The sequence below is a fragment of the Canis lupus genome, chromosome X, assembly GCF_011100685.1.
Source record: "Canis lupus familiaris isolate Mischka breed German Shepherd chromosome X, alternate assembly UU_Cfam_GSD_1.0, whole genome shotgun sequence".
NCBI lineage: Eukaryota > Metazoa > Chordata > Mammalia > Carnivora > Canidae > Canis > Canis lupus.
Window position 1 is genome coordinate 101,654,450 of NC_049260.1, and position 24,555 is coordinate 101,679,004.

Consider the following 24,555-nt stretch of genomic DNA (forward strand, 5'->3'; position numbering starts at 1 on the left):
GTGTGACTACGCAGAGTGAGTTGCCAAGAGTGGTGGGAGAGAATTCTGTAAGGTGATGACAGCTAGAAGTGTAGAACCTCATAAGTTATCCTTCATCAGTTAAATGCATCAAAAATATCTTCTCTCAATCTATGGCTTGTTTTTTAACTTTTTTGCATTGTCTTGAAGTACATGCATTTTGAAATTTAATGTAGTTAAATGTATCTATCAATTCCTTTATTGTTCCTACTGTCTGGTGTCTTAAGTAGTCATTCTTATTCCTTATTCCAAGCTCATAAACATATTCTTCTATTTTCTTCTGAAAGAAGTCTTGCTTTCTAGTCCACTGTAGATTCTCGTGCAAGTAAAAACACAATTGAAACATTACTATGAGAAGAATGTTCTTATGATTATCAACAGAGCAAAATGGTGAAAGGAGAGATCACAAGGGCTACCAGTAAAGTGATGGGGGTGCAAATGGAGAGAAAACAGGGAATCTGGAAGTAATTCTGAAGAAAATATTAATAACGTTTGTTGACCAATTAGATACAGATAAATTCGGAGAAAGGAAGAAAGCACATGGCTTCGAAGTTTCAAGCCTGAGTGGCTGTGGTAAATGATGAGTTAGTTTTGTCATTCAGGATTGTGTTCACAGTGGGATATGTTAAGCAAGGGGGCTGGGCCTGGGAAGTGTAGTTGGTCGTTGTCTGCTTAGAGAGGACCTGGGGGGGGGGGGCACAAAGGAAGAGCAAAGATCTGAGCTTTGGGGATTTTTCTATTTACTTGGTGGAAGGAAGAAGAAGGGGAAAACATCTGAGAGGTAGGATAACCAGTACGGTAGGTTATAACTTTAATGAGGACTTTTTTTTTTTTCCGTATGATGTGGGTCCTATTGACCCAAAACATTTGAGTTCTCTCATAGGTATGGCTGTGTTTTGTTTCTGTGGCAATCTTCGAAGCCCACAGAACAATTCTGGTGTCACAGGGTAGCATTTAAAACGCACTCCTCCTTGGACGTGGTCGAGACGCCCCCGGTCCGTCGGGTCTCTCCCTGCAGTTCCGCAGGTTGGCCGCAGGGGGCGAAATCTGCGGCGGCCTGGAAAACCCGCGCGGGCGCGAGGCGCCGCTCTCTCTCGGGTCGGGCTCTAGGCTCTCGGCTCCGCTCCCGGCTCCAGGCTCCCGTTGCTCTGCGCGGAGCTGTTCCCCCAAACGACGCGCAGCCGAGGACGGTGGGTGAGGACGCTGGAGGCAGAGTCGTCGGATCCGCCCGCAGCCCGCAGCCCCACCGAGCCCGGAGTCCGCAGGGATGGAGCCGCCGCTCTCGGTTGGAGCCCAGCCCCTTGCAGTATCCGCCTAAGGGAAGGGGGAGGGGAAGCTAGCAAGGTGGGGTGGTGGTGGTGGAGTGGGGGTCGGGGGGAAGTGCAGAACGTGGTGGAGTGATTAGGGGGCGGTCGGGCCCAGAGGACCAGCCGAGCGGGGGAAGGGGGCCAGCGCGGGAGGCGATGCCTTGGGCAGTGGGGAGGGCAGGCAGGGGGGTGGGAGCCTCCCTCTACCCCGCACCGCGCCACTTCTCCCTGGCCGCGCATCTGGAGGAGACCCTTGACTAGTGCCTGCATACTATCGAGGGTATGGAGATGAAGGGTACTCTCCGGGAGCCCTGCGCCCTGACGCTAGCCCAAAGGAACGGGCAATATGAGTAAGTAACCACCTGATTCCCACGGAGGAGGGGAGCCTGCCATTACCTCCCAACCCCAAACCGCGACAAGCCACCCATCCTCCTCCCCCTGAAGCCTTGTGGGCAACAGGTTCAGGCACAGGTGTGAAGTGCGAGTGCTGTAGCCTTGGGGTTTTTGTCCCCAACTTCCAAGTCGCCAGATCTCTCCTGGCAGTGTGGCTCAGTGGAAGGACTCAACAGGCGGGCGTTGAAGCAGGAAGCCTGGGTTTTTAGTTCCTGTCTCTGCAACTGACATGTGTTGTGTAACCTTGGGCAAGTCAGTAATGCTTTCGGGCCTTGGTGTCCTCATCAGTTAAATAAAAACATTAACTGCCTTTGACTTAACAGGCTTTGAAGTTTTAACTGGAAGAATAAGAAATGCAAAAGTGGTTTGCAAAAAGTAAAAGTATTATAGAAACCTTACAGAAGTGCCTTAACCCCATTCAACTGGTTCCTCCAGTCTCCCCACCCCCTTATTACACTTGCTTGAAGGCATTTATATTAATTCAGTAATGGTTTAGTGTAGGCCAGTAACTGCCTCACTTACTGACTTGACTGATAGAAAAAGTAATGAAATGTGTAGAAATATAAACAACCTTTGGCACTTTATCAGTGTGTGTTATCTTCCACTCTGCCTTGCATACAGAAGCTCAGTAAATACTGTTGACTGATTGAATAAAAGATTATTTTGAAAGGCTATCACTTTAGCTGCTGATCTCACTCCCTTTCCACTAATGCCTTATCCTGAAAGTATCCATGGTGACCACTTACATATCATAGACCCTATTCCTGTGTGCCCAAGCCACCTGCCTTGGTTGTTGATTGATTTCTCGACATCAGAGTTTAAAAATCGTTGTTCATTTATATCCCGTCTTCTCCCAACGTTGGATTCGGCCTAAAAGCAATTGTTCTCAGTCTCTGCTTTTAGATCATCCAGACTGAGTGTGTCTATGCTGTCTAATTAACACAGAAGAAATTCCTAACTAACTAACCTAGCCTGCCCTTTTCTGAGACTCTTGATCCGACTCTACCTGGACGCCAATTGGGCCTATGAAGTAGCTCTTCCCTAGGTCCTGTTCTGTCAGTTGTTAGCATGGTAAATTCATGTTGTTTTCCCCAGATTTCATCAAACCCTGGAAGACTGGTTTAATAGTAAATGCAACAGAAAAGTGAATTGAAAAGTGGAATACCAATGCCACTTCCAAAGGCTAGAATGAGATGGAGAGATGTGACCCTTGGATAAATCAGTAAATTTTTTGCACCTTGGTTTCCTCTTCTGTAAAAACAAAACGAGGAGTATTAAATAAAATTCTGTGGTTGAGAAGACCGCAGCCTAGGATGTGGTTCCTTGATTTGATAGGTTTAGAGCTCTAGTTAGCTATTACAGAAGTGAGCAGCTGGCATTGAGATAAATGCTTGGTTCTATCTGGCCTCCTGTACTTGGAGAACTTTTAAACTTGGAGTGGTAGCTCTCTTATTTGTGTCCTCTTCACAAAGAAATCAAAATCTTATGTTCCATTTCTGCTTAAGGCACGAGGGTATATCAACTACTAAGACTTAATGGCTTTGGTATCTGCCAGGTACTCTTCTAAGCACTTGCTTCTAAGCACTTCATTTAACTCTCCTGTGAGGGTTACTGTGAAATTATAATATTCTCATCATCATCCCCCTTTTCTAGATATAGGAATTGAGGCACAGAGAGATTAAGTCACTTGTTCACAGGAAGTAGCATACTTGAGATTCGAAGCCATGTAAAATTTCAGAATTACACTGAGAAGTTTCTTTTGAAATAATTTGTTGGGGACACCTAATACTGTCATACTATCTATAATCCTCAGATTCTTGTCTCATGGATACCTTCCCTGATTTGGGTTCTTCTCAGAACTTTTTTTACTTTTGGTCTTTTTATCCCAGAAATTGAAGCCTGTTATAATCTTTGGTTCTGTAGTTCCTGCTGTCAACCATTGGAGAAATTTGGTTGAGGGAATAAAATTATAATTAAAAATAAGGGTTTTTTTGTGATAGAGAGTCAAACAGTATTCATTTTTTCTAAGGAAAATGGATTTTGATGCCACCTGTTGTTTCATCTTTAACATTCCTTGAACAAAGTAAAGTATTTCTTATGGATAATGCTGTCCGCGTTCACAATTTGTTACTCTTTTCTGTTTAACAACTACCAAATTCTAACTTCTATTTTTTTTGCCATATACCTATTATTTTTCATCTTCCTGTTCTGAAAGTAATGATTACATTTAGGAAGAATTTTTATACTTATTTTTAGCCCTATTCTTGTTGCAATTTATTTGGTGACTAACACATAGCAGAAATTAGGGAATTGACTTAAATTCCAAGTTTATCTTTGTTTTGTGATGGATTTTGGGGAAGTTGCATTTTTAAATTGAGGCATAATTGACATATTAGTTTCAGGTGTACAACATAATGATTTAATATTTGTATATATTGTAAAGTGATCACAATAAATCTAGTTAACATCCATTACCACACAGTTACAATTTTTTTCTTATGGTAAGAATTTTAAAAATCTACTCTCTTAGCACCTTTCAAATATACAATACAGTGTTATTGACCGTTGTCACTATGCTGCATATTATAGCCCCATGATTTATTTATTTTATAATTGGAATTTTGCACCTTTTGACCTCTTTCATCCATTTAACCCATCCCCCCCTGACAACCACTGATCTGTTCTCTGTATCTGTGATTTCAGGGATTTTGTTTTTGTTCTTAGATTCTACATATAAGTGAGATCATATGGTATTTGTCTTTCACTGACACATTTCACTAAGAATAATGTCCTCAAGGTCCATCCATGTTGTCTGTTTCATGATGGCTTTTATTTTTATTTATTTTATTTTATTTATTTATTTTTTAAAGATTTTATACATTTATTCATGAGAGAGAGAGAGAGAGGCAGAGACACAGGCAGAGGGAGAAGGAGGCTCCATGCAGGAAGCTCGATGCAGGACTTGATCCCAGGACTCCAGGATCACGCCCTGAGCCAAAGGCAGACACTCAACTGCTGAGCCACCTAGGCATCCGTCATGATGGCTTTTAACAGTACAATCCAGTCGATGTTTTACTGCTAATGTCCAATACTGTATTTCTCATCTTCATTTCTTTGAGATTTATATTGTTTTGTGTTCTTTTTCTCCAAAGTAAGCTCTTCTTCCTTCACTCTTGCCTTGTCAGTCTTTATCTCGTTTCTGATATTCATCTGGGTTTATAGAACTTTTTGCTCAACTCATGAACTTTGTGGGCTGAAAGGAACCTGCCCAAGGGCTCCTGGGTGGTTCAGTTGGTTAAGCATCTAACTCTTGATTTCAGCTCAGGTCATGATTTCATGGGTCCTGAGATTGAGTTCCATGTCCAGCTCTGCCCTCAGCAGGGGAATCTGCTTGAGATTCTCTCTCTTTCTTTCCCTCTGCCCCTCCTCCAACTCATGTGCACATGTTCTCTCTAAAATAAATAAATAAATCTTTTAAAAAAGGAGCCTGCCCCATATTCTTCTAGTCACCTAAAAATATGAACTCATGCAAATTAGATAAGCAGAATCAGAGCAGAAGGACAGCATTAATATTTTTATTTCCCTTAGTTTGTCTAAGCAATTACTTTCTCCATGATATCTCCTTTAAAGTTAACACATTTGAAAAAATTCATTAAGCTAAAATTCATAAAGCTGAAAAAATTATTAAATAAATAATTCATAAAAATTCATTCATAAATATATATATTGTGAAATGATCACAATAAATCTAGTTAACATCCATCACCACACAGTTACAAATTTTTTCTTGTGGTAAGAATTTGTAAAATCTATTCTCTTAGCACCTTTCAAATATACAATACAGTGTTATTGACAGTAATCACCGTGCTTATTTATTTATTTTAATCACCCATGACTTATTTATTTTATAACTGGAAGTTTATAGACAACAAACTAGAAATAAAACCCTTCAAACAGTGACATTTTTTAATGTCAGATTGAACAAATTATGTTAAGAAATTTATCTCTTTATAGTTTAAACTGGCTCATTTATTCAACCAATATTTATCAAGCATCTATTAGCAGGAGGCAAAACAGTATAGTAGGGTCTTTGTTTTCAAGGAGCTCAAATCAGTGAGGGAAATAAGTATAACTGCAATGGAGGGTATAAATACTCTATTAAAGGGGCAAACAAAGAGGATCAGGGTACTGGTTCCTCTTTGGGGAATTAGGAGAAGCTGCTAAGAGGAGGTGATATTTGAGCTAGGTCTCAGGGAGAAAAGAAGAGTGTTCCTGGCAAAAAGAACCACCTGAAGACTGCTTGATTTGGGGGAGCTAGGAGATGTTCAGAATGGTTGTTTACCAGTAGGTCATATCTCGAATCTGGGCCACTAAGGATAAGTACTAAATGAAAATTAATATTTCATGGGATCCCTTGGTGGCTCAATGGTTGAGCATCTGCCTTTTGGCTCTGCGTGATTCCGGGTCCGGGAATTGAGTCCCACATGGGGCTCCCTGCTAGGAGCCTGTTCTCCCTCTATGTCTCTCTCTCTCTCTCTCTCTCTCTCTCTCTCTCTCTCTTCCTCCCCACCCCCCCTCCCCTCCCCCTCTCCCCTCTCCCCTCTCTCCTCTCTCCCCTCTTCCCTCTCTCCCCTCTTCCCTCTCTCCTCTCTCCTCTCTCTCTCTCTCTCTCTCTCTGTCTCATAAATAAATAAAATGTTTAAAAAAATTATTTCAGGAGTACATAGGAATTTAGAAGTCTTTTATTTCATACTGTGTGGGGAGGGCAAATTCAGTCATGTTTACCTAGAAATACCAGCATGAAGTTGGAAACCAGAGTAAAAACACAAGGAATATAAAGGCACTAGTTATGATATCTGCTACCTTGTTGGTCATGGGTTATTGTAACTGATCCAGCTGGCTGTGCACCTCTTCTTACTTCTCTCTCTCTCTCTCTATTTTTAAAGAATAGACACTCTTGGATTTTATTTATTCATGAGAGACACAGAGAGAGAGGCAAAAGGAGAAGCAGGCTCCCTCCGGGGAACCTGATGTGGGACTCGATCCCAGGACCCCAGGAACACGACCTGAGCTGAAGGCAGACGCTCAACCACTGAGCCACCCAGGCACCCTCTTCTTACTTCTCCATGAACCTCTATACTTGTTTGAAGAGATAGAATCATTTTTTGGTAAAAGTCATGGGAATATAATCTGAAAGCTAATTTATGAAATTTCTAATTCATTTATTCAACAAACTTTAGTGAGTGCTAAGTGTCAGGCACTGTGTTAGGTGCTAGAAATACTATGGTGAAAAGACAACTGTAGTCTGCCCTCATGGAGTTCACACTTAACTACGCTTCACTCTGGTATGCATACTCTAAAGATGAATGCACTGTAATTCTTGCTTTTAAGATCATAAACTGTTTAGGACATAGACTGCTATATATGGCATAGGACAATGTCGGTATTCAGATATTGATCATTACTAATATCCTCTTAGATTTAGAGTAATTTCTAGCTGTCATGATGCTCAGATCCAGGGAATGAGATACAGTAAGTCTAATGAATATGGACTAGATATGTGTAACAACACAGCAATATATTTTGTTGCTAAATGTTTGAGTTTTTCAGTAGCTATTCGTTGATGCATTCTTCTGTTTCCTAGGCTAATAATCCAGTTGCACGAGAAGGAACAGCATGTTCAAGAGGTCATTCCTATAAATAGCAACTTCAAATGTGTTCAAGGTACTAGCTTTAATTGCCTAGCTAGTTTTACAGTGTTTTTCCTTGGTCATTATTACATTATGTAATACCATACATATTTAAATTTGTCACTGCACATAACATGAAATGTATTACCCTTTGCATAAAATGATTACAATACTAAGCTACCATTGAGAAGATGGTAAATGCTTTGTAAGTGTTGAAGCGTTGCATTGAAATATGTATATAGTCTCATCTACTTCCCCGACTGGGAGTTAGAGATGTATGTAGTCTATTATCTGTCTAGGTTGTCTTTTATGCTTATGGACCTAATGTGGATTTAAATGACATTCTTGGGTTTAACAAACACACTGCTCATTGTAAAGTATCAAGGTCACTTGGATTCATACACATTCAGCATTTTCTCCCCACACTATTTGAAATTAAAACATTTGGCAACAAGTTTTACTAGCTTTTAATACCTTACACTCAATTGTGCTGATTCTCAGACCTTGACATTGGTGAATCATAAGAAAATAGACTCCAAGGAGGAAATACTTGGCTTCCTGCCCCCAAATTTGGGGACAAAGAACAGAAAATCTGTTGTTTCATCTGCTACAATGAGACTTAAAATTTGGGAGGTTTGTGTAGGAGGTATTGCTTCTGTTATCTCACATTGCTCTAGAAGGGAATTGATAATTGGAGAACAAATGCATTATGTTTCTAGTGGGTTCATTGGCTTCATCAGAAAGAAACATTCTGTATCAGCTGTAGCTTCTTGAAAAACTTGAATCTTACCTTGTGTGGATTTTTTGTTAATTTACATTAGACTTTTTTTTTTTTACATTGAACTTTTTTTTATCACAAAAGTAATACATATATCTGTAGAAGGTTTGGAAAGAACAGAAAAAGTATAAAGAAAATAAGTACATTCCCATCCTTCAGAGGTAAACACTGAACATTTTCCTTTTTTCTACACATGTAACTTTTAGGGCAGGTAGAACTCACAATATGCAGTTTTTTGTGTGTTCTGCATGCCCTCATATTATGATTGCTTTTCCATGCTATTGATAGGCATATATTATGCCATTTTATGAATAGTCCATAATATAGTTATTCCTGTGTTTGACATTTGGGGTTTTTTTTTTTGCTAGTTTAAATAGTAATGTGATGAATATCTCTATACATAAATCTTCTTGCACATCTCTCGTTAAGATTTATTCCTGTAAGTAGAAATGCTAAATGGGTATGACTTTTTAATACAATATATATTAAGAATTTAAAATACTTGTAATGAATAGCATCCACATTTATAGAAGAATGAGATTATAGCCATTTATAGCCTGTGTGAAAAGGACATATTGAATGAGGCACCTGCATGCCATAGTAAGTTGCTGTGGTCATTTCACTTTTCATGGTGGTAGCACCCTTTATTACATACTAGCTCTTTAAGAAAGAGAAAAGCCAAAGAACACAACCTTAGGTTTTAGTATACTATTAACTATACCTTTTTGTACTATTTCTACAGTCTCCTTTACCCTATTTCTCTTAGTATTCTTTTTAATAAGAAATAGATAGTGATTGTTAGATTGTAATCTAAGAAAATGTGTGTACATATAGTAGTTCCTCATAACAAAAGAAATGGTTACTTCCTTGAATTTTCTTTTTTTTTTTTTTACTTCCTTGAATTTTCACATCCTTTCTGTTTCTCAACCTGTGCATCTATTTTGATAAGTCTATAAATACTTGGGTTTTAAAGAATTAAAGTTACTGAAGAACAGTAGGGAACTTATAGTACTTATGTACTGATGCACTGTTGTCCCTTGCTTCATCATGCTAGTGAGAATATTGAGGCTATTTTTAAATATTAGACAATTTAACTCCTTGCCAGTTGCTACTGTAGTAACTGAATAATGGGGCCAAATATACAATCCAGGCTTGTGAGGGAGGTAGAAAAGGTTGAGACTACTCCATCTGGTAGATCCAGGCTAATCCTAATGAGCCAGTACCCATAGTTCATCTGGCCAGGAGGGTCGTACAGGCGCTGTTGGCCAAATTCAGGGAAGTCAGAGAGGAAGAGATGGGTTGCATGTAGACACTGGAGGTAAGGAAGGTAGTCCAGGAGAGCCAGCTGGGAGAAAAGAGAACTCTGAGCTCAGAGACTGTGCTTTGCCCTGTTTTATGCTTCCGTGTTAGGTGTGATAGGCCCGACCTCACATATTAATTGTAGCCTGAAGGTCAAGAAGTTTAGGTATTCTCTGATCCTAAACAGGGCAGAGGCAGAGGAAATGAGATCACTGGGCAGTTTTCAGAGACGAGATCTGGAGTTAAGAAAGTAATTCACCTCTGGGCCTTTGGGGTCACTTCCCTTGGCTTTTATTGTTTTAGATTTTAAAAATTTATTCATTTTTAAAGGAGGGGGAAGAAAGGGAGGGAGCCCTATGTGTGGAGCTGGATGCTGGCTGGGCTCTGTCTCATGCCCCTGAAATCATGACCTGAGCTGAAATCAACAGTTGGATGCTCAACCAGCTGAGCCACCCAGATGCCCCGTGGCTTTCTTTCAGAATTATCTAGGGGCACTTGGCTGGCTTAGTCGGTAGAGCATGTGACTCTTGATATTGGTGTTATAATTCCTTTTTTTAAAGATTTTATCTATTTATTCATGAGACAGAGAGAGAGAGAGAGAGAGATCGAGAGAAAGAGGCAGGCATAGACACAGGCAGAGGGAGAAGCAGGCTCCATGCAGGGAGCCCGATGCGGGACTTGATCCCAGGACTCCAGGATCACTCCCTGAGCCAAAGGCAGATAGTCAACCACTAAGCCACCCAGGCGTCCCTAGGTATTATAATTCGAGCCTCATGTTGGGTGTAGAGATTACTTAAAAATAAAATATTTTCTTAAAAGATTTATTTTTTTATTCATGAGAGACACACAGAGAGAGAAGCAGAGATATAGGCAGAGGGAGAAGCAGACTCCTTACAGAGGGCCCACCCAATGTGGGACTTGATCCCAGATCCTGGGATCATGCCCTGAGCCTAAGGCAGATGCTCAACTGCTGAGCCACCCAGGCATCCCAAAATCTTTTTTTTTAAGAGTTAACTAAATGACACAGCTAGACTATATTAAATCAGTATATTATAGTTGAGGGGAATTAAACTCACCTTCACTTGGATTAACATCTTCTTACATTGCCTACTATTGTCATTCCTTGATTTGCTTTGAGGTATTCCATTTGGTTATTCGTTCAGTTTAGTTTTCTTATAGTTGAATTGCTCCTAATCTTTAGAAGCCAGTACTTTCAAAATCCATTTTTAAAAATGCTAAAGAAAAAAGGAAAGGATTTTTTAAATGTTTTCTAAGACCTAGGACTGGTGACTGAGAGAAGCAGTTATTTACTTAGGCATATACTTCTTTTAGTTGTAATGAGTGGTTTTCTCTTCCCTGATTCTGGTCTTTCTTCTTTTCCCTCAGAAGCAGAAGAAACTCTTTTGATTGATATAGCTTCAAACAGTGAGTACTATTCTGAATGGAATTTATTTTCACTCAACACATATTTAATTGAATACCCACTATATTTAAGAACTCTTTTGGCACGTTTTTATTTTACCATCTTATCCTGTATTCTTCATTTTCTTAAGGCAGCCATACAAATTAACTTTGTCCCCCCAAAACATTTAGACTAAACATAAGAAAAAGCAGGTGGCTGGCAAGAACCTTTAGAAGTTGAAGATGTGATCTGCTTCTCTAAAGCTGAACTTCTTTGAGCCATCAGTATTTTTGCCATTAGTTAAATCATTGCTGTGGAATTGAAATTGTAGGAAGGGCCAGAAAATGTTGAAAGCACATAAGGTTTATGAGTGGTTTTATGTTTTTTAAAAACTGTTATATTTAAATTTTTTTCTCACTCACTTTTTATTTTTGCATATTAAATCAGAATGTTTTCCTTTATTCATTATATCATTTTGGGAGGCTATAGAGTCCCTCTTGTACTAGAGATGCCTTGCTTATCTTAGACTACTTTTTTTTCCTTAAAATAATTTTGGTCTTTTATTTAACTCTGTCACCTCAGGCATGGTGACAGAACATGGTCTTTCTCGCTGTTTCAGTTTTCTTATTTTTTATCTGTTTGAAGCAAATCATTATTGACTTTTTGTGCAAGCTGTTCTCTGTTTATCATCTAATTGTACTGCATTACAGAGAGGAGAAAATGGGCACTTGAATGCTACCTTGACTACTTGGTAGTTGCTATGGAAAAGAGTTTGTGACCACATGAATGTAAATCAAACTGCTTGCTTATCTCTTGGTTGAGTCCTTGGATGAGTGGGGTGTAGCCCTTAGCTTGGGGCCAAGGGTTATACATAATTTTGTTTAGAAACAGTCCCTATCCTTGCCACCATTCATTTATATTTAACAGTTTAGGTAGGATTTTTCTGGTTTGGGTCTTATTATTCTTTTCTTTGCTCATGGATTCTTGAAGTCTTAAGGGTTGATTCTGAAAAGCTAAATAAACCCAGCTGCTGCCTTGTGCAGGTATCCAAGAGAGCAAATAACTTGCTATTATCTATGTCTTACTGTGCTTAGAAAGAAGGCAGAAACAGCACTGAAAAAGCAGAATTTGAGCCCCAGCAGTTCAGTGGTGACTGACATTGCTGTCGAAATAAGATGCCAAAATGTCCTGTTCTTGCTCTAGAAATGGATATTTGATCCAGAGCCGAAAAGTTAAACTGAGCTGTGCCTTTTCTCTTATAAACACCTATTTATGGCATTAGTTCTATTGGTCTCTACTACATAGAAATTGGCCAGAGTTTGAGTTACTGGATCATAGCAGGTTAATAGTTGAGTAGCCACTTGAATACAATCCTTTGTTATTTCTCCCCATTTAGTAATGGTTGCAGTGAAACCAGATTTTATCTGGATCCTGGGGCTTCATACATAAACCTTTTTTTTTCATACATAAACCTTTAAAGCACATGATATGTTGCAGGAGGAAGGCCCTGGGTTTGCTAGGCAGGCCTGATTTTAATGTAAATATGTGTTTTCTTTTGTGTGGATCTTGATATTAAACATTAAATTTTTTTTTCTGATTATTGATGTAATAAATATATCTTCATTATATATAATTTGGAAAATTGAGAAAAGTTTGAAGTATCAAATTAAAATTAAGCTCCTGTAATCTAGAGACCACTACTGTAGTTAACATTATTACATATCTCCTTCAAGTCTTTTATTTATATTTTTATATGTTTGGAATCTTTATATGTAACTTTTGTGCTATATTTTCATTTAACATTATATTGTGACCTTTTTCCATGTAATTTAAAATTATTTAAAAACATGATTTTTAAGAGATTTTATTTATTTATTCATGAGAGACACAGAGAAAGGCAGAGACACAGGCAGAGGGAGAAGTAGGCTCCATGCAGGGAGCCCAATGTGGGACTCGATCCTGGGATTCCAGGATCACACCCTGAGCCTAAGGCAGATGTGCTTAACCGCTGAGCCACCCAGGCGTCCCTAAAAACATAATTTTTAATGACTAATATTTCACCATAGGTATGTGCCAAATTAAGGCCTTTATAAAATTAAGACACTGTCAAGGAACATGGTCTACTAACTTACTCATAGTCCTTGAGTTTTAGATATTTATCTTTTATCCAGCCACTTTATAGAATTATATTTTTAAATTTTGGGGTGCTGTTTGTTTTTTGGTTTTGATAGACAGCCCTAGTCATCTGCAAATAATAATTTTGTCCCTTTCTAGTACCTATAACTGTTAATTTTGTTTCATGTTTCATTATACCAATGAGAATTTTAAGACCAGTATTAAATATTGATGATAATCCTTGTTTAGCTCCTATTTTCAGTAAGAATGCCTCAGGTGATGCTTCATTGTTGAGGACATGATTGCTTGTTGATTTGGTAGAGTATTTTAAGAACCATATTCAGAAACTGCATTTATTTCTAATTTGTGTGGTTTTTAAAATCATAAATGTATATTCAATTTTATTAGATGTCTTTGCACTATTTATAGAGATGGTTATATTATTATTCCTTATTTGACCTGTTGATAGAATGTATTATACTAATTTCCTAATATTAAATCCTTCATTATTTATTCATTACTTAACAAGGATTTGTTGAGTGCCTTGTTTGCCGGGACTGTTCTAAGTGCTGCAGAATCAGTAGAGAACAACATAAATAAGATTGATGCTCCTGCTTTTGTTCTTGCTTCTGTGCTGTTTGGTACTAGATGTCTATAATCCATTAATTAATACTATAAAATATAAATACTTTTTATATACTAGGCACTGTGCTAGGCTCTAGGCATATATCAGAAAGCAATGTAGTCATGTTACATCATGAATCAGTTCAGTAAACAGGCTTTGAACGGATAGGCATAGATTCTTACATAATTGCAGTTTTGGTAAATGCTATCAAAGAGAAATACAGTTTGTAAGATGGTGGTCAGGGAAGGCCTCTTTAAGTGACATTTAAATTGAGACCAGAGGGGCTAAGTAAGAGAGAGGTAAAAATGGGGGGAGAGAAAACTATGCCGGGTAAAAGGAAACACATGTATAAAGATCCCAAATTGGGTAAAGATGTTGGTACTTTCTTTGAAATGAAAGAAGGTCAGGGTGGTTGGAACAAAGCTTAGGCATCAAGTTAGGATGGGCTAAGGCCAGATCCAGTGGGATCTTATAAGCCATGTTAAGGAACCTCGATTTTTACATTTAAAAAATGGGAAGAATATGAAGGATTTTATACCAGGATGTCATCATTTGCATGGAAGCCAGTTAGGAGGCTGTCAGAAGTTTAAGCTAGGGGGGCATCGAAGTGGCTCAGTCAGTTGGGTGTCTAACCCTTGATTTTGGCTCAGGTTGTGATCTCAGGGTAGCAGGATCTGGCTGCATAGCCTGTGGGCTCAGTGGGGAGTCTGCCGGAGATTCTCTCTCTCTCCCTCTGCCTCCCCCCAGCTTGTGCACACACTCTCTCTCATTCTCTATAATATAAATAAATATTTTTTTTAAATGTTTAAGCTAGAGAATAGGAGTATGGTGGCAGTATAAATGGAGAGAAATGGATAGATTTGATAAATGTTTTTGTAGGTTAAATCAATGGATTGGTTTAGACATGAGAGTGAGTTTAAGAGAAGTGTCAGAGGTGAATCTTAGGTTACTGGCATGAATGTGGATGATGGTACTATTTGCAAAAATAAGAACATTGCAGGAAGAATGAGTTTTCCTTTGAAGGAGTCATGAATTCAGTTTTGGCTATGTTTAGTTTGAGATTGCTTTGAGACATTTGAATGTAGATAATAAATTGGCAGTTGAATGTATGCATTTGAAACTCAGAAGAAAAGTCTGGGCCACTAGCGCATAGATGGTATTTGAAACCATGAAAAATGAAGTGATTGAAAATAGAGCTGTGCTGGGGCCCCTGGGTGGCTCAGCAGTTGAGTGTCTGCCTTTGGCTCAGGGCATGATCTTGGATCCCATGTCTGGGGATCCAGCCACACATCAGGCTCCCTGCAGGGAGCCTGCTTCTCCATCTGCCTGTGTCTCAGCTGCTCTCTTATGAATAAATAAATAAAATATTTTAAAAAAAGAAAATAGAGCTGTGGCATCAGATATGGTAGTTACTAGTTCCATGTGCCTGTTTAAGTTAATTAGAAATAAAATTAGAAGTTCACTTCTTTAGTCACACTAGTCACATTTCAAGTACTCATTAGGCACGTATGGTTATTGGTTACCATATTGGACAATGCTGATACCAAGTGAGTAAAAGGTTTTAGATTGAATTGTAAGGAACCCTGCTTTTTAAAGGTTAGCTAGAGGAGAAGATACCTCAAAGGGCACTAAAAAATTAGTGATCAAAGAGAGAGGCAAACTAAATAAGTACAGTATCATAGAAGCTTTCAGGAAAGATTATTCAAGAAGTGGTCAACAATTGATTTCTGCTGATAGGTCTAAGATGACTGAAGAGGATCCATTGGATTTAGCAACTTGGAGGTTATTGGTGACCTTAACAAAGATATTTTAGGGCATCCCAGGTGGCTCAGCGGTTTAGCGCCACCTTCAGCCCACGGCGTGATCCTGGAGACCTGGGATCGAGTCTCAGGTTGGGCTCCCTGCATGGAGCCTGCTTCTCCTTCTGCTTGTGTCTCTGCCTCTCTCTCTGCACCTCTCTGTGTCTCTCATGGATAAATAAATAAAATCTTTTTAAAAATTTTAAAAAACAGGGGATCCCTGGGTGGCTCAGTGGTTTAGCGCCTGCCTTTGGCCCAGGGCACGATCCTGGAGTCCCAGGATCGAGTCCTGCGTCAGGCTCCTGGCATGGAACCTGCTTCTCCCTCCTCCTGTGTCTCTGCCTTTCTCTCTCTCTATGTCTAGCATAAATAATAAATAAATAAATATTTTAAAAAATTTAAAAAACAAAGATATTTTAAACAGTTTTTTTAAAAAATTTATTTATGATAGTCACACACACAGAGAGAGAGGCAGAGACATAGGCAGAGGGAGAAGCAGGCTCCACGCACCGGGAGCCTGACGTGGGATTCGATCCCGTGTCTCCAGGATCGCGCCCTGGGCCAAAGGCAGGCGCTAAACCGCTGCGCCACCCAGGGATCCCAAAACAAAGATATTTTAGAAGGGTTATGGGAGCCAAGTCATGTTGGAATAGATTAACGAGAGAAATGGGAGGTAAGTAGTGACTGTTTTTCTTAAAAAAGCTTTACCGTGGAGGGGTATGTAGAGATGGACTGGAGTTGGAAGGAAATATGGGATCTAGGAAGGTTTTTTGTTTTTAAATAGGGAAGATTTATTATTTATTTTTTATTTGAGAGAGAGAGAAAGAGAGTGAGTGAACACACAAGTGGGTGGAGGGGCAGAGGGAGAAGGAGAAACAGACTCCCTGTTGAGCAGGGAGCCTAATGTTGGGCTCAAGCCAAGGACCCTGGGATCATGACCCAAGCTGAAGGCAACAACTTAACTGACTCAGCCACCTAGGTACCCCTAAAATAGGGAAGATTTAGACCACAATTTAATTTAATGCTAATGGGAAGGAGTCTGTGAAAAGGAGAGGTTAAAGATACTGAAAGGAGGTGTCTAGGGAATGATTATGATTTTAAGATTCCTGAAATAATCGGAGGGGTTATAAGTCAAAGAGGTGGTGGCCTTTCATAGAAGGACTCCTCTTCCTTATATCAAAAGGGAAAGGAGAAGTTGAGAACAAATACAGGTAGGTTTCCATGTGATGGCTTCCATTTTTTCTGAAGCATGAAGTGAAACAATCCACTTGGAATGAGAGGATTTGAGAAGAGAGATCCAAAAATTGAGGATAAATGAGGAGATGGGAAATGGTTGTTCCAGATAGTAGTGGGAGACTAGTTGACTTTCTATCATAGAGGGCCCAATTGAAGTTTATAATCAGTTTATAATAATAGGTGTGTGTGTGTGTGTATGTGTGTGTACTCCCTCTGGAGTAAGCTGGATTTCTGAGGGTTGAAAGTTAACCAGGTAGGCACTGTGGAGGAATGGTAGGGTGATAAGGCACTTCTGGGCTTTTGCAGCAGAGTTTAATGATGACATCTGTTTGACAAAATATGAAGTGAAAGCAGGAGTGAGCAAATGGATACTGAGAAAGTAGAGGGATCAATGGGCTGGAGGTTCCCATATGGGAAAATAAGCTGGAAGTAACAAGTCAGAGTGGGATATTTGGATTAGAGATTTATGAGGTGATGGTGTTTCTGTGATGAAAAGGTTCAGGGTATATCTAAGGGAATCCCAGTAGGGATTGCAGGTCTTAGTGGCTGAGATGGTGGGGCAGGGTCATTGGATGAGGAAGTTTAAGATGTTGACTGTGTTTTCTGTGCTAATTTGGAAGGGACCCAAATTTAAGGCAAGAGTTTGAGTGGAGAGGAAGTCTTATGAGTCAGGTATAGAATCCTGGATTCAGAAGTTTTAGGGAAGATGGTACATGATCTCATGGAAGGAGGGAAGGGAAGAAGCCAGTATAGCCCAATGGATGAACCTAAAAGGAGAAAGGATTTGTCCTGAGGGAGGAGAAGAGAATGGTCTGGAGATGGCATTAGGACAAATAAGGACACCAGTCTTCAGTTCCATCGGGTGTGAGAGACCATAAACAGCATCCAGGGACCAGCCACTTGACAGGTGGCTTTTTGATTTTCAGTTTGGATGCACATTAGAATCACCTGCGGAGTATTTTAAAAATTACCAGTACTTGGGCCTCACCCCCTGAGATTTTGCTTTATTGGGCTGGGGTGGGACCCAAATGTCTATTTCCTAAAAATGCCTCTGATAATTCTAATACACTCATAGTTGACAATTACTGAGAGATGCAGGGAATGATCAGAGAAGTTTGAGGATATAGGAGTGTTTGCTGATCACAAAGAGGCTAGGGGGTTTTGGAAGGAAGAATAGTAGAAAGTTGGGTCATGGAGTAATTTGTCCTCTTTCCCACACAGCATGGTGAGAGAACATCCAGTGTTATTTTGTAAGCAATTTCTGCAATTTTCCTTTAAATGAGTCAGTGTATTTTTTATATTTGCTAAAATATATCTTTCAAGGATTGTGGGAGAAAGAGAATATGTGTTCTTGTTTAAGTTTCTATCAGAAACTGATCTTTTCTTTTCTTTTTAATGTAAGTTATCTGAGAAAGGGAGGACTACTTGTACCATGAAGGAGGTTTTCCCTGTATCTTCAAGGCTGTGATAATTGACAGCCTTTATTTATGCCCTTCGTTTTTTTCTTCTCCCTCACTAATTTTCTTATCTGTGATCTACCTGAGTGCCGTATTTTTCATATTTTTCTCTATTTTTTTTATCTCTTTTCTTCTAATCATTAAATCTGTGAAGGTAGAAACATAAGGAAATGCAAAGGACGAAGAGAGATTCAGAAGTTGATTTCCACCATAAGAAATTAGGATTTTCATTTCATTTTCTCATCTCTTTGTCATTTCAAGTGTGAGGGAGTCCGGTTCAGCAGTCGCCTATTAAATGCCTTCTGTCTGTGAAGTCTGACAGCATTGTCACCAGTAAAGTCACCAACCATCCTGGTTTGCCTGGGACTTTCCAGTCTTAGCTTTGAAAGTCCCAAGTCCTGAGAAGCCCTTCAGTCCCAGACAACCCTGGGAGATCATCAAAAGTATTGTGTTGGATTACCTGTATGTGCAGCCTGCCTCTTGCTCTTGCTCTCAAGGAGCTTATGGTTTCCAGGGGCATGAGAAAGCAATATAGGTACTAAGTCGGTAAAAAAAAAAAGAATGTAAACAAGTATGTAGGTTTCCTGGATCACCATATCCAGATGATTGATACAAATCATAACTAGGGCATCAGAAAAAGGAATACAGTATGTTATATACATAACAAACTAAAGTCCTAGATCACTTTGCTGCTAATTCCACTGTTTTCCAATTGGCTGTGCTTGAACCAGACCACTCCTGATCATAGGTCGTTATATTGCTTTTGTACATTTTTCCAAGACATGCATTTTTTACTTGAGGTAATGAGGTATAGATGCTTCTTTTTAGAATAACTCAAAACAATCCCACCATTCTTTTCTTTTTAAATTAGTTTGTAAATTCAATTGCTTACATACAGTCTGTACCTAGGAGCAAACCATCTTGTTTTCTTTATTTCCTTTATGCTTCAGATACTCTTACTATGTGATCTGGATTTGAAATGGTAGGAATATCCAGCTAGGAGATGGGAGGATGATGGTTGGGGAATTGCCTTTTTGTTAGAATTTAGTCCCTACATTGACATTGGAGAAAGATATCAGAACATAGGAACACTGATTTTAGTATGTATCATACCACTCTAATTGGGCAGCTCCTTGACCCAGTTCATCAGCCCTTTAGATTTTTCTCCCTGTATTGTGTCCTCCACCACCCCCACACCAAATCCCCTGATCCTGTAGACGTATTTCCTACATTAGAGATCTTAGAATATTTGTGATCTGGACCTTTTCCTGTTAAACTGATAAGTTGAGAGTATGACCCCAAGAAAGTATGTATTCCATAGATATATGTGTGTGAATTTCACTTCTTTTTAGGTGGCTGCAAAATTCGGATTCAGGGGGACCGGATCAGAGAGCGGTGCTTTGAAATTCCTGATGAGGAACACTGCTTGAAGTTCCTCTCAGAGGTCCTTGCTGCTCAGGAAGGTAACTCAAGACTCAGCAGTTTTCTTTCTGTTCTTTGAGTGGCAGTGAAATGCTGACATGCTGACACAGAGGCAAGCAGCCATTAACAAAGTACATTACCCCTTCAGTCTTCGGTGCTGAACTTTCTGCCTTCAGGAATGAACCCAGGATTAGGTTAGGAAACAAGTCTACTCAGCTATAAGGACACTGAGCCATTTTCCAGAATCTTCAGTGTCATGCATGGACAACTTACTGAAGACTATATGATCCCAGATGATCCCAGAGTTGCCCTCATTTTCTTAGTCTCTTCCTTTATATTCAAGAATGCTCCTGGGGGATCCCTGGGTGGCGCAGCGGTTTGGCGCCTGCCTTTGGCCCAGGGCGCGATCCTGGAGACCCGGGATTGAATCCCACATCGGGCTCCCGGTGCATGAAGCCTGCTTCTCCCTCTGCCTGTGTCTCTGCCTCTCTCTCTCTGTGTGTGTGACTATCATGAATAAATAAATAAAATCTTAAAAAAAAAGAAAGAATGCTGCTGGCCCCTGCATTTGAGGAGTGCTGAGTGAATTTTGGTTATGGTAAATTCCATTCAGTGAAGGGCTCCCCTGTTTCTGACAATGACTCTTATCTCTCTAGCTCAGTCACAACTTCTTGTTCCAGAGCAAAAGGACTCATCTAGCTGGTACCAGAAATTAGACACTAAGGACAAACCTGTTTTTTCAGGTACTGGGACGATTCTCTTTTGCCTGGTTGCTATGATCATTGAAGAGTAAATAGATTTTATCTAGACAGATAAGATAAAATGGATTAATGTCAATCCTAGACACCTTCTCCTGTTAAGTGGTTTTACTGAGTCCATGCCCACTGACTACTGTTCATTTCTGATCATTTCTGTGGCATGTTAGCTCCTCAGGAGCCTGCTTAGCAGTGTGGTAAAAATTGCAGGCTCCAGGGCCTAACTGCTTGGGTTTAAACCCCAATTCTACAACTTGCTAGTTATGTATGACCTTGGTCAATTTACTCAACAATGCTGAGCTTCCATGTCTTTTTCTGTAACTTGGGAAGATTTTTTAATAATGCTGGCCTTGTGGGGTCTTTGTGATGATTAAAAGAGATAATGATAAAATCCCTTATTATCAGTCATTATGCTAAGTTTTCAATAAATGTTAGCTGTTATTATTCAGATTACGAATTTATGTAACTTGCTATTGTTCTAGTTAATATGTCAAGTCCTTCAGGATATCCTTATATTTGGTAATGCCATTGAGCAAATAGTGATCAAATAAAACCACTGATCAAAGTAAAGCTCTGTCTATCTTGAATAAGTTGAATATTATTTTTATTTTTCCCCCTTCGACTCTGGGTTATGTGTACTTTAGGGCTTCTTGGATTTGAGGATAATTTTTCATCTATGAATTTGGACAAGAAAATTATTTCACAAAATCATCCTACAGCAATTCATCGGGAACCCCCGCCCCCACCCCCTTCAGTGAACAGAATGTAAGTCCTATGTCAAAACATATTTCTCATTTTGGAGACCTTTTTATTATAAGGCAGTTTCACTTTTGAAATTCTCATTTATTTGCTAGGCTTCCACGTGACAAAGAAGGTTCTAACAAGGAACAACCCAAAGTGACCAACACCATGAGAAAGCTCTTTGTACCAAATACCCAGGCTGGGCAGCGGGAGGGTCTCATCAAACATATCCTGGCAAAGCGAGAGAAAGAGTATGTCAACATTCAGACTTTCAGGTTAGTCTCTTTTCTACCTACTGAGGTATGGCAAACAATGGCCATTTGTTATTCAAGGTATTTAATTAGCTTAATTAAGAATCAAAGCTTAATAATAGGAATGGTCAACTAGCTCAAGCCCCTGTCTCTATATTGGTCAATAATATACATATTCAACATAATGCAAATGCTACAATTTCCCTTGGATTTTCTATCTACTAATGATACTGTGTCTACTAATGGTACTAGCCACTCAGAACTAAATCAAGCTCACATGGATTAGAGAATTGTCTCCTAGCACATTCCTTAAGCAAGTGTGTTTATCTTTCTGGTCTGCTGAATTTTTTTTACTAATATTGGAAGATTAATGTCTGCCATTACCACTAGCTTAACTGACTTAGTACAGAACATTTTACCCAGTCCTCTTGATTGAGAGATCTTAGATTCTTTGTATCATATTTTTCATTTCACCTTTACTTCTTGCATCTTTTCTGGACCAGGTGTGTGCGGTGTGGCATGGCGCATATTCCGGTGTGCAAAGCAGCAACACTTCTCTTTGTTATTTGTGAACAGCATGTACCCTTAATAGTCTAAGATTCCAGCCCCATCTGCTTGCTATCCCATTATGCCTCATTTGTTCTAATTCAATTGTAATTATATCCCTATGTTAAAACCTGTAGTTCCTTATATTCCCCATGATGCTTATTTTTGTATGTAAACAGTTAAGACAATTATGAGTTTTCCCTTCTGCTTTCCCCCTTAATACTATATCTGCCTCAACAGAATTTCCTACACAGATGTCCTTGTAATCCTTCAGGAAATGAGTTTTTGGATTCAACTATAGCTCCTTATGGAACAGTTATCCACATTAGGTATATTTACAGCATGAAGATACCTTTTTCCCATCTACAAGCTCTCCCTTCAAGTATAAGTTTGGGTGGAACCATCAACTTTGTATTTTTTGAATGGAGACTTGGTCCTTTTTGTGGATTCACCTAATGTAAAATTTAGAGAATAAGCCTACTGCCTTTGTGTTCTACATGCAAGTGGTTTTTCTTATGTGCATAGCAAAACATTTTGAGAAATTATGTTGGCTTATTGTGAACATACCCTTGTATAAAAGTGAAGAGAGAACTTCATTGGTTCATACTTGAGCTTCATTTTAAAATAGTTTTTTGGTATTGTGTATTAGATTTTTTGTTGGAACGTGGAATGTGAATGGCCAGTCTCCAGATAGTGAGTTGGAACCTTGGCTGAACTGTGATTCAAATCCTCCTGATATCTACTGCATTGGGTAAAGAATACATCTGGAATTTCCTTTGGCTGTATGTTTGGTATTAGTTTATATGACATTTTGCCCTCCTTTTTTTCTTTTTTATCTATTTGGTAAAAAGCCACTGTAAGACTATATGTGAGAATTTACTTGTGGATCAAATTTGTGAGGTAAGAAAGGAATGATACCTGAAATGGTGAAAAGAAACATCTAGTCCTCTCAAAATGCAAAGAAAACTGCATTCTTAATACAAACTGAGACTTGAGGTCAATTGCAACAGTGACTGTTCCTAGGATATATTAAAAAAGCTCCACTGTTATCATTTGTGGAGGTTTTTTATTTGGTTTTTTTTTGTTTATGTTTTGCATAGTCTGTGCATATGCTTTTTTAAAAGATTTATTTACTTGAGAGATAATGAGAGTGCCTGAGTAGGGGGAGGGGCAGGGAGAGGAAAAATGTTTGAATTGGCTGTCCACTGAGCAGGGATCCCAGGACCCTGAGATCATGACCTGAGCCAAAATCAAGATTTAGCCTCTCAACTGACTGAACCACCCAGGTGCCTCTCCCCCACTTTTTAAAGATTTATTTTGCATAACATGTGCATATACTTATAGAAGGTCTTTTAAATAAGACACCTGCTTGTCCTTACTGATCATCTGGGTCAATAGAGCAGTTCTATAAAATTTTATCTCTTTTTCCATTTCCTTTTCACCTAATGTCTCTGAAAATGGGAGGTAGTCAGAGGTAATTATGGGATATGTATAGATCTCACATTTTCTTGTTTTGCTTTTTTGCAGATTCCAAGAGCTAGACTTGAGCACGGAAGCCTTTTTCTACTTTGAATCTGTGAAAGAACAAGAGTGGTCCATGGCTGTGGAGAGGAGTTTGCATTCCAAAGCCAAGTATAAGAAAGTAAGCTGCATTTAATTATCTTTTTAAATAGACACCTAAATAGAACTCACTAGAAGTTATTTTGTTATCTAGAACTTATTCCAAAAGAATGGTTTAATTGACTTCTTCCCTGTGTGTAATACTGCAATAGGCCAGACTAATCCTTTATACCTATTTTCTAGAAAAAAAATTTTCCTGAGCTTTCTGATCCTATATTTTCATTGCTTAGGTAGCTTTTAGGAGAAAAAAATTTTACTCTCAGAATGACAATTAGCTTAAAATAATTACTTGTAAGGTAACATTAAGAGTTTAAGATTGGAATTGTTCACTGACATGGTCAGAATGAGATGCTTTATGGAAAAGCAGTTTGAAGCATGTGGGTGCATAGGGTATGCTGTAGAATAAGCAAGAAGTATTGTAGAATTTAAATGAGTTCTAAAATTTGTTTTAAATTAAAAGTAGGGTTGACTTTAGTAAGGTGGGCCAGTTTGCTGGTCTTTAGAAAGCATGTGATAGAAGTTTCCAGAAGAGTTATTTTAATTACATGGCTACCGTAGTAAGCCCATTAAAAGCAGTCATCTGAATAATTTTCATCTACTTCTTCTAACAGTGGATATGGGTAATAAAAATCCTGAAGGTGTTACTCTCATAAAGGTCCCTGACTAACACATATTTCAGACATATTTCTAGCTCTAGTTCTCAGACTTAAAATAGTCAAAGTTAAAAAAAGATTGCTATTTTATAAATTTTAATTTCTTGAGAAATTGGAAATCAGAAACTAGGAAGGAAAGGCAAAAGGAGCAAGCTGGGATAGAGGTAGTATATCCTGGTAGGTTTAGACGTGATTAAAATAATTGGGATCCCTGGGTGGCGCAGCAGTTTGGCGCCTGCCTTTGGCCCAGGGCGCGATCCTGGAGACCTGGGATCGAATCCCACATCGGGCTCCCGGTGCATGGAGCCTGCTTCTCCCTCTGCCTGTGTCTCTGCCCCTCTCTCTCTCTCTCTCTGTGACTATCATAAATAAATAAAAATTAAAAAAAAATTAAAAAAAAAAAAAGACGTGATTAAAATAATGGATCCTAAAGCTGAGTGTAGAACTT

At 39.1% G+C, this 24,555-nt stretch overlaps 1 protein-coding gene across 4 annotated transcripts in view; it reads left to right on the top strand.

Moving 5' to 3' along the window:
- The first annotated feature begins 1,080 nt into the window (after positions 1-1,080).
- Positions 1,081-24,555, top strand: part of OCRL (OCRL inositol polyphosphate-5-phosphatase) — a 53,424-nt gene continuing 29,949 nt past the window's right edge. For 2 of the 4 annotated variants that reach the window (XM_038588264.1, XM_038588266.1), the window contains exons 1-10: positions 1,088-1,324; positions 1,593-1,675; positions 7,363-7,442; positions 10,872-10,910; positions 19,472-19,582; positions 20,198-20,284; positions 20,941-21,061; positions 21,151-21,312; positions 22,484-22,585; positions 23,362-23,476. In XM_038588264.1, coding sequence (XP_038444192.1) covers positions 1,286-1,324; positions 1,593-1,675; positions 7,363-7,442; positions 10,872-10,910; positions 19,472-19,582; positions 20,198-20,284; positions 20,941-21,061; positions 21,151-21,312; positions 22,484-22,585; positions 23,362-23,476 — 939 coding nt within the window. In that variant the 5' untranslated portion in view covers positions 1,088-1,285. Of the gene's footprint in view, positions 1,325-1,592; positions 1,676-7,362; positions 7,443-10,871; positions 10,911-19,471; positions 19,583-20,197; positions 20,285-20,940; positions 21,062-21,150; positions 21,313-22,483; positions 22,586-23,361; positions 23,477-24,555 lie in introns of all 4 variants that reach the window. The other 2 variants (XM_038588265.1, XM_038588267.1) reach the window with 2 other exon arrangements.